This window comes from Mesoplodon bidens, assembly GCF_964165515.1.
Source record: "Mesoplodon bidens genome assembly, chromosome: 1".
NCBI classification, from domain to species: domain Eukaryota; kingdom Metazoa; phylum Chordata; class Mammalia; order Artiodactyla; family Ziphiidae; genus Mesoplodon; species Mesoplodon bidens.
Window position 1 is genome coordinate 172,902,233 of NC_138176.1, and position 10,448 is coordinate 172,912,680.

The window sequence follows — 10,448 nt, forward strand, 5'->3', positions numbered from 1 at the left end:
CATAACTGAATCACTTTGCTGTACACTTGAAACTAACACAACACTGTAAATTAACTATACTTCAATTAAAAAAAAAACTACTTAGAAGCAACCTTAGGCTAAATAAACAAAAAAATCTCTGGGACTTCCCTGGTGGCGCAATGGTTAAGAATTTGTCTGCCAATGCAGGGGACACGGTTCGAGCCCTGGTCTGCGAAGATCCCACATGCCACGGAGCAACTAAGCCTGTGCGCCATAACTACTGAGCCTGTGCTCTAGAGCCTGCATGCTGCAACTACTGAGCCCACATGCCTAGAGCCAGTGCTACGCAAGAAGAGAAGGCACCGCAATGAGAAGCCCACGCACCGCAACGAAAAGTAACCCGTTCGCCGCAACCAGAGAAAGCCCACACGCAGCAACGAAGACCCAATGCAGCCCAAAATAAATTTATATAAATAAATAAAAAATAAAAACAAATAAAAAAACAAAAAACCTCAAGCTAACCCAAAAAACTTCATTTTTTTCATCTTTTGCAAAAATTTTTTAAGGCACGGGTCAAGCAATGCTTTATCCTTCTAAATTTCCATATATCAATATACGTTCAAAAGCAATCTTACACTGTATAGAAAGAAAAACAACATAAAGACGTGGGGGATTCTCTTTATAACTTGTGGATTTACTAAAACACGTATAAACCCAAGTTTTAAATCAAGTGAACAAGTCTCCCAAGTGTCATCTTCAACTCAACATCCTTCCTAAAAAGTGATCTTTAAAGATCAGATTTCACAGAAATTCAAAACTTTTGATGCCCTCATGCACAGATAACTTTCTTACAGTCAGACACCTCACTGGTCAAGGCATTGCTATTGCTTTTGAGGTTCTATTCTAAGCCCATAATGCACCCAAATAACTGGAAATACTCATTACTTTTTAAGAATTAGAAATTAAGGCATTAAGAATAAGAAATTAAGAGAGTCAAAGGTATAAACTTCCAGTTATAAAATAAATAAGTCATGGGCATATTAAAAAAAATTAAGGCACAAAATAGTATTTTAAATATAACATATTCTAAATGTTGTAATCTTCTATACTAACCACATTGTTCAATACACTAGCCACCAGCCATATATGGCTATTTCAATTTAAATTAGTGAAAAGTAAATAAAACTAGAAATTCAGTCCCTCAGTCACATTAACCACATTTCAAGGGCTCAAGAGCTACATGTGGCTAGTGGCTACCATATTAGATAATGAAGACACAGAATATATTCATCATCACAGAAAATTCTACTTAGTGGAGAGAACTGTTCTATAAAGAAGAGGCAAAGCCTTAAATAAGTCAGTGTTATATGGGAGTCTCTATAAAGATTAATAGCCTGGCAGACAACAGCTCTTCCACTCTCTTGAAGTCCCATGGAGGTGATGACTAGTGATCCTGGCCATAGTCTCTTCTAGCTACTATTCAAGTACGTTGGTCAACCCTCCCAAAGAAGTTAAAGACACTATTTGTAATGTCATGATTTCTTCCAGCCTTGAATGCCTCAGATATTTACCTAGTTGAAAGAAACTCCATTTCTTTCAACGAGTTTTGTATCACCCAAAGTTAATATTCCGACTTTCAAGGTTACTTCCAATACATTTTCAGCTATAATAGACCAAAATTATTTCCCAGATCATAAAACACATAGTGCAAGAGGAGCCACAAATGCATAAACATGAGTTGCACACTCAACTAAGGATAGAGAGACGGGCACTCACTGGTGTGTAGTTTAGTATGTTGATGCAGCTCTCACTGGATGAGAGCACAAATAAGGCATGCTCAGAGGATAATGGAAAAAATATGTACTAACAATGAGCCTTAACAGATTTCTGTGCATTTTTTTTTTTACTCTTAGAACAATGTTTTGGAGACAGTTTCTTGTTCCATAGCACTAGTAGTGTTTAAAAAGCGTTAAGCCCACATCAATAGCAATCTTCTTTTTGGCCATGCTGGCTTGCAGGATCTTAGTTCCCCTACCAGGGATCAAACCTGGGCCCCGGCAATGAAGGTGGGCAAGGCACCGCATCCTAACCACTGGACAGCCAGGGAATTCCTGCAATCTTCTTTTTCTACCAAATGAGTTGGAAATTCCAGCTCTATCAAGAGATAACGAATGTAAGTATACATAGTACATCAGCTATTATTTGTTTGAAAAGGATCATGAATCTTGCAGTTTAACAATTTGAGCTGCTGACTCAAGAGATAGGGGTTTTAAAAGACAACCACTGGGCCAGATTAAAGAGGTAGAAAAAATGATGTCATATTTTATGGAAGCATCTTTAGTGTTCATCAACAAATGAATGGGTAAAGAAGACATGGGGTATACATATACAATAGAATACTACTCAGCCATAGAAAAGAATGAAATCTTGCCACATGCAGCAATATGGATGGACCTGGAAGGCATTATGCTCAGTGAAGTAAGTCAGACAGAAGAAAGACAAATACTATACGATATCACTTATATGTGAAATCTAAAAAAAATACAACAAATCAGTGATTATAACAAAAAAGCAGATTCACAAATACAGAGAACAAACTAGTGGTTACCAGTGGGGAGGAGGCAGGGATGGGTAAGATTGGGGTGGGGGAGCGGGAGGTACAAACTACTGAGTGTAAGATAAGCTAACAAGGACATATAGTACAGCACAGGAAATATAGCCAATATTTTGTAATAACTTTAAATGAAGTGTGACCTTTAAAATCTGTACAGGGGAGACTTCCCTGGCAGTCCAGTGGTCAAGACTCCATGCTTCCAATGCAGGGGGTGCAGGTTCCATCCCTCGTCAGGGAACTAAGATCCCACATGCTGCATGGCACAGCCAAAAATAAATAAAAATTTTTAATTTAAAAAATAAAATAATATTTGTATAGGGAATTCCCTGGTAGTCCAGGTTAGTAGTCAGTGCTTTCATTGCCATGGGTCCGAGTTCGATCCCTGGTCAGGGAACTAAGATCCCTCAAGTCGCATGGCACAGCCAAAATAAATAAATTAACTAATAAAATAAAATAAAATTTGCACAAAACAATTTTAAATGAAGTTACATTTAAAACAATTGTATTAGCCTCAGTCACCTGTGTTAAAGTACCACATAGCACTATGATCTTAACTCCTCAACTAGTTCATTTTTTGTCTATAGCCAGAATGTAGTCATCTTACGAATGGTCAAAGAAATGGGTGAGAAAATAGGTCTGAATTGGCTAAATCCACCCAAACATTTTAATACTGTTGCAATTATGTACATATACACATGTAAATATTTTGAGTCAAATATACTGAAGATACTCCTAAGTCACTATAATTAATCTAAGGGATATTTAAAGATTCAGTCAGTGATTTGCCAGCTCTCTCTCTCAATGCCCCTTTACACAACAGAAAATTGTTAAGCTTTCAAAACTAAAAGCTCTGGTCCCAATTATGACTGTCATTGAATATGTAACACAGCACTTCAGCTAGGAGATAGAAAAGAGGGTAAATATTTAAAAAGAAGTATTTCAGTGTAGGAGATATGAGAAATGAGGCTGGAAATACAGAAGATACTGAATACCATCTCAAGGAGTTTGAACTGTATTCTAAAAGTCCTTGAAGATATTTTTGAGGATGAATAAAAGAACAGAGTAATGGAAGAAACAATAACCACTATTTTGAGGTCCTAACATTGGACTCTTCTGTGACCTTCTGTTGATAAACAAATTTCCTCACTTTTCTCGGCCTCAAATTCTTCATCTGTTAGAAAAAAGAGCTGAGACAGAATCTAGTTCAGGGCCCATTCAGGTTTGGAAAATTCAGTAATTTAGATAGAAATTATGCTTTAGGAATATCACATCTGACAGACACACTGGAGCTGGGGGAAGAAATAATAAGCAGCATATCCAGTAAAAGAGGAAAGCAAACAAAAGCAGTTAGAACTTAATAAAGGATAATAAATATAGAGCATGACTAAGTGATAGATGGGGAAAAGAACATCCTGACTTAAGTGAATGACTTACGGTAAGCATTACAGATTAGGATATAAAGCTTTGGGAAAGGTATGGAAGGACCTGAAAGTTAGGTGAGAGACTTTGGCATAGGATCTGCAAGCAAGAGAAAGCTGATGCAGTTATCTACATGTAAAGTGCAGAGGGCCTAAATGTAAAATAGAGGAATATATTTGAGGCATTTTCAAGGGGGAAAAAAGTCAAGGTTTGATATATGTTTTGTTTTTTTGTGTGTGTGGTATGCGGGCCTCTCACTGTTGTGGCCTCTCCCGTTGCGGAGCACAGGCTCCAGACACGCAGGCTCAGCGGCCATAGCTCACGGGCCCAGCCGCTCTGCGGCATGTGGGATCTTCCCAGACTGGGGCACGAACCCGCGTCCCCTGCATCGGCTGGCGGACTCTTAACCACTGCGCCACCAGGGAAGCCCTCATATATGTTTGAATACGGGAAATAAAGGAAAAGAAAATTAAATGACAGACATGTAGAAATTACTAACTCCTTAATTGAACAGACTCAGCATTAAAATTAATCAGAAACAATTCAAATACTGATCTTGGACTTTACAACAGATTTCAGCAATAAAGTGCTAGTGTGCATGCTTTTACTGAAGTTTTTAATCTTACTTTAAATACGTCACCTGTGTGAATGCACTGAAATTTTCAAATCACTGTTAGCTGAGAATTTTCAGAGTTAGTACAAATGCAAGATAACCTTGCTAGAACATGGAATAGCAAAGCCATTAACTGAACAAAAACACCTTAAGTTATATACAAAAAGGAAACAGTAGTAATTGTTTATATTGCTTTCAGGAGAAAATGAGTCAGATACATAGCCACAAAGATCAAAATATTTCATCTTAACTGAATTATTCAGTTAACCTTTTTCTGTTGCGTGATTATTTGATTTATGACATTGACCTCTGATACTAATATATCTGGCATGCATATATATATACTTTTTTTTTTAACTAGAATAAAACAGTTAGCAATACTATTACCCAGATTAAGTCCTTTTAAAGCCCTTTGCTGAAATTTTTTCTCAAATTGTAGTTGAAGCTGCCAGGAGAAAACTTAAGGCATTATATACTTAGGCTAAAATGTTCTCCATTGAAATGAGGTGTAAATAAAACTATAAGGTTTTTAAGGTGTAAATAAAATTCTAATTGCCTTAGGGTTGAAAAAAATTCAGCTTTGATAGAAATTAGCTTGGCTCTGAGAATCAACTCTAATAAGATAATGATTAGTCACAAAGACTTGAAAATGAAGGCTAGAAAATATTATATCAGGCTTTCAGGAAACAGCTCAAAATATAGCACTTAAAAATTAAATATTTTAGGGACTTCCCTGGTGGCACAGTGGTTGGGAATCTGCCTGCCGATGCAGGGGACACGGGTTCGAGCCCTGGTCCGGGAAGATCCCACATGCCGCAGAGCGACTGAGCCCGTGTGCCACAACTACTGAGTCTGCGTGCCACAGCTACTGAAGCCTGCATGCCTAGAGCCCGTGCTCTGCAACAAAGAGAAGCCACCGTAATGAAAAGCCTGCGCACTGCAATGAAGAGTAGCCCCCACTCACCGCAACTAGAGAAAGCCTGCACCCAGCAACGAAGACCCAATGCAGCCAAAAATAAATAAATAAATTAATAAATTTATTAAAAAAAGAAAAAAAAATTAAATATTTTAATAAATACATTGTCACTAGAATTCCACTTAGAAACTACTCCAGGATTTCTGTAAGAAAACTAAGCACAGATGCTAACAAAACACTTGCCTAGTTACTGAAGTCATAATGTATCAATAAAATATCAGATTTTGAAAAACTGTGATTAATGACAGGTCCTAGAAAATCCATAAATAATTTCCTACAGCACAAATAGAAACTGTTGGGCTTCCCTGGTGGTGCAGCGGTTAAGAATCCGCCTGCCAATGCAGGGGACACAGGTTCGAGCCCTGGTCTGGGAAGATCCCATATGCCACGGAGCAACTAAGCCCGTGTGCCACAACTACTGAAGCTCGTGTGCCTACAGCCCGTGCTCCGCAACAAGAGAAGCCATGGCAATGAGAAGCCCACGCACCACAACGAAGAAGAACCCCCGCCTGCTGCAACTAGAGAAAGCCCATGCGCAGCAACAAGGACCCAACTCAGCCAAAAATAAATAAATAAACTTATTAAAAAAAAAAAAAGAAACTGTTTACACAAATCCCATTATTTACATTTGGAAACTCTATTGTCAAATATGGAAAAGGAGACCTATATTTACTACGGACTTTGACTAGTTTTTAATCTTTGGTGTCTCCTTTGCTCAGTTTTAAAATGAAAACAAAGAGTATAGTATACATTTAAGTAATTACAATACAAATGTTATGAGCTACAGACAATAGAATTCCACCATAACAGCTACTCTACTGGAACAATACTGGTACAAAATTAAGACAGATTATATGCAGAAAAAACAGGTAAACATGCTTAGTTTGCCCAAAAACCAGTACACAGCACTTGTTTCTGGACACAAAGTAGCTGCTAATAATTCCTGTTTCAACAAAACTAAGTCATTGGGACTTTCCTGGTGGCACAGTGGTTAAGAATCCTCCTGCCAATGCAGGAGACATGGGTTCGAGCCCTGGCCTGGGAAGATCCCATATGCCACGGAGCAACTAAGCCCGTGTGCCACAACTACTGAGCCTGCACTCTAGAGCCCGCAAGCCACAACTATCGAGCCCACGTGCTGCAACTACTGAAGCCCGCGCGTCTAGAGCCCGTGCTCTGCAACGAGAAGCCACCGCAATGGGAAGCCCACACAACGCAAGGAAGAGTAGCACCCGCTCGACGCAACTAGAGAAAGTCCACGCTCAGCAACGAAGACCCAACGCAGCCAAAAAATAAATAAATAAATAAATAAATTTATTTAAAAAACTAAGTCATTATCAGGTTCCCCACTATTTAACACAGAGGAGATATACTTGGATCTGAATTAACATAATCTTTAACTATTATTTCATATTATTTTCAGTTGTCTGCAGAAGTAACTGTTGATCATTTAACCCCTCAAATCAAGAGTAATTAAAATAAAAACCCTAATGTATCCATTTCCTTAAAGAGAAAGATCACTGGGACTTCTCTGGTGGCACAGTGGTTAAGAATCCACCTGCCAATGCAAGGGACACTGGTTTGAGCCCTGGTCCAGGAAGATCCCACATGCTGCGGAGCAAATAAGCCCGTCGCCACATGTACTGAGCCTGCACTCCAGAGCCCGCGAGCCCCAACTACTGAAGACCGCACGCCTACAGCCCGTGCTCTGCAACAAGAGAAGCCACCGCAATGAGAAGCCCGCGCACCACAACGAAGAGTAGCCCCTGCTCGCCGCAACTAGAGAAAGCCTGTGCGCCGCGACGAAGACCCACCACTGCCAAAAATTAATTAATTTTTAAAAAAGAGAAAGGGCACCTATATAACAAGATAATCATGTCCATCATATTTAGAACACTGAAGTTAGACGATCATATTGTCTCTGCAACTGACCTCAAATAACAAAATTTTAAGTAAAATGCAGCAAAGAACTAGTATCAGGTATGTCATAAATAAAAATATATTCAAATTAACAGAATAAGGTGAAACTTTTCTGGGTACTCAAAGAAATCCAAAATTTCATTCTGTAAACTCCTTAGGAAATTTGCTTTAATTTTCAAACCGTAAGTCAAGAAACAGTAAAAAAAAAAAAAAAAAAGTCTTCCTAAGAGCAATGGGAAGAAATATTGAAACAAACACTTTCAACGACATGTTTTGTTACTTTATTTTGAAAATGACTTTTTGTTGAATTTTGAAAATGTAAATATTCATTTGCTCCTTTCACATCTATTTATCATTTTCCTTTACTTGATAAATTTTGGTGTTTCTACTTTAAATTCAAATAATTGAAAACCAGTCATGTATAGTTTTTATAAAGTATGGATTAATACATTTATTTTTAAATGTAACTTATGAATACTGACACCTTAACATGACAAATGAGGAACCTCTAACATAATTAAACCAATTAATCAATTTAATGTTTGAAAAACTATATATAACTGCCCAAACTGCTGTGTAAAACAGATATTTTGCTAGTTGGTCCATAAATTTTTAAAAGAAGCTTCACAGATAAGCTTAAAACATACAGCATTTGCAAACTTTTTTACAATATTATGCATAGCCTAATTCACATAGTTATATCTCCAACCCGACATACATCTACAGTTCATGTGTTCAGAAGAAGACTGACCTGGCTGAGATACCGCAGTGGCTGTAAACTGAGTAGCCCATGGCGGATTCTTCTGTCCTCCAAACTGAGCCATGATAAAAGGGGGAGGGAGAAAACCTTCACTTGTTTGTCTTCTATAGCAGCGATCTATTAAGAAAGGATCCACAGTTTAAGTTCAACCAAACTACAAATATCACAAAAGTATTACTTTAAAGAAATGATCAATTTGTCAAGGACATCTTTGTAGGCCAAGTATAAATAACAAGGGGCATATGAACGTCCGATATGCAGCAAAAACATTTCACATCTAGTAGTTCACCAAAAGTACCCAATTTCAATATATGACATTTGGGGTAGCCTTACAAGAAAGGCACTTCCTTCTGCGACTACAAACTGTCACATTTAAAGAGAATACCATCTGTTGTTTTCTATCCAATTCTTAACAATAAAAAGTACACAGCCTTACGTTCAAAAGAAATATAGCCTGCGTGTTTCTTTTGGCAATGAGCTGGGGACTGAAAGTGGAGAAACCAACGGAAGCTGGGACGAGACACCGAATAAGGGGATTCAAGAATATCATTTAAATAACGAACATCTCCTTACTTTCTAGAGCAGGGAAGGAAATGGGAGGCTCCTTTTCTCTCCCCTCCCTCGAGGGGAAAGACAGTTGAAATAACGGATGCCCCTTAAAGAACCATCGCGAAGACCCCTCCCCCCCAAATCAAGCCAGAAGAGGCGAAGATCTCAGCCCGCGCACTCCCTTTTCCCTCACTCCTCGGAGGGGCCAGAGCTCTGCCATCCATCTTCCTCCACCCCTAGCTCCTCGCGGGCCGCATACCAGGGGAGGCGGAATCCTCCGTCCCACGAGACAAGGCTGAACGCCAAGAGGGGGATACCGAGAGCCCTGATCCCCTTAAGCCCCCGGCGGGGCGGAGAAGGCCTCCATCCCCCATAAGCCGTGCCGCCGTGAGCGGCCCCGACGTCCCGGACCGCAGCCCAGGAGGCTAAAGCCTCAGCGGCTCGAGAGCTAGGGACGGCGGTGAGCAGTCCCCTCGAGCCCGCCAGGCCGAGAATGAGGCTGATGGTCGCCGGGGACACCCGAGGGGCCGCCGGAAAAAAGCGAGGCGGTGGGGGAGGGGCCGGCCGCGCGGGGCCTGCTCCGACCCGCACAAAAGGGACCGTGTCCCTCCCGTCCCAGTCCCACGAGAGCCCCACCGTCGCCGGCCTACGGATGCCGTGCTACCAAAACGGTCGCCCCGAGCTCTTCCGCGGATCCGACTGGACGTTAAGAACCCCGGCTTAGCCGCCGGCCGCTCCAACCGCGAGGACCAGACCTTCACCTGAACCCGGTCCCGGATAACACCGAAGCCATTTCAAACCCGTCAGCCTTACGCGCATGCGCCAATTTCCCCCTTTTCCTCCGCGCCTCTCCCCTCCTCCCCATCTCTCCGAGGAACGGCGCTTACGGGCCTGCGTTCTACGTGCGCGCTTCCCAGCGAGACTTCAAGGCGCTCACCCCTCATACTACGCAGCTAGAACAAGAGCGCGCCTGAGAAGGGTTACCTTGGCCTCGCATAATAATGAGCCTGTGTCTCTGCGCAAGCTCAAAGGAAAAGGCTTCCTTGAGTGAGGGAAGGAAAAGAATCGACAGTCACGTGATCCGATAAGCCTTCCGCCATTTTGTGTTTTTTCGCTTTTTTTTTCTGTACAAGTACTTGGAAGAAGGGATGTATCCAGTGGCATCTGCTAACTTTTTTTAAAAATTGAGATGAAATTCACGTAACGTGTAATTCACTGCTCTAAGTATTTTATGTTGTTCAATTCAGGGGCTTTAATATCTTCATACGAATAGCAACCACCATCGCCTCCTCCCTTGAGACAAACCCCTACCCATTAAACAGTCACTGCTTAATCCCTGCTCCCTCCAGCCCCAGGCAGCTACTAATCGGCTTTCTCTGTATGGATTTACCTGTCCTAGACATTTCATATTAATAGAATCATACAACATACGGTCTTTCGTGGCTAGCTTTTGTAATTTACTATATTGTGTCCAAGGTTCATGTAGCAGGCATCAGTACTTCATTCGATTTTATAGCTAAAATAATTACTTTTAATGGATAATACCACATTTTGTTTATCCATTTGTCAGTTGATCTTTTGGGTTGTCTCCACTTTGGGGCTATTATGAATAATGCTGCTATGAACATTCACATAC

The 10,448-nt window shown here is 40.6% G+C and overlaps 1 protein-coding gene across 6 annotated transcripts in view; it reads right to left on the reverse strand.

Moving 5' to 3' along the window:
• The window catches only part of CCAR1 (cell division cycle and apoptosis regulator 1), a 52,362-nt gene extending 42,549 nt beyond the window's left edge, over positions 1–9,813 (reverse strand). The window contains exons 1-2 of one of the 6 annotated variants that reach the window (XM_081227631.1): positions 9,797–9,813; positions 8,255–8,380 (exon numbers count right to left, since the gene is read on the reverse strand). In XM_081227631.1, coding sequence (XP_081083757.1) covers positions 8,255–8,380; positions 9,797–9,809 — 139 coding nt within the window. In that variant the 5' untranslated portion in view covers positions 9,810–9,813. Of the gene's footprint in view, positions 1–8,254; positions 8,381–9,071; positions 9,231–9,448; positions 9,634–9,699; positions 9,719–9,796 lie in introns of those variants that run through there. The other 5 variants (XM_081227634.1, XM_081227633.1, XM_081227632.1 and 2 more) reach the window with 5 other exon arrangements.
• Positions 9,814–10,448: the final 635 nt, after the last annotated feature.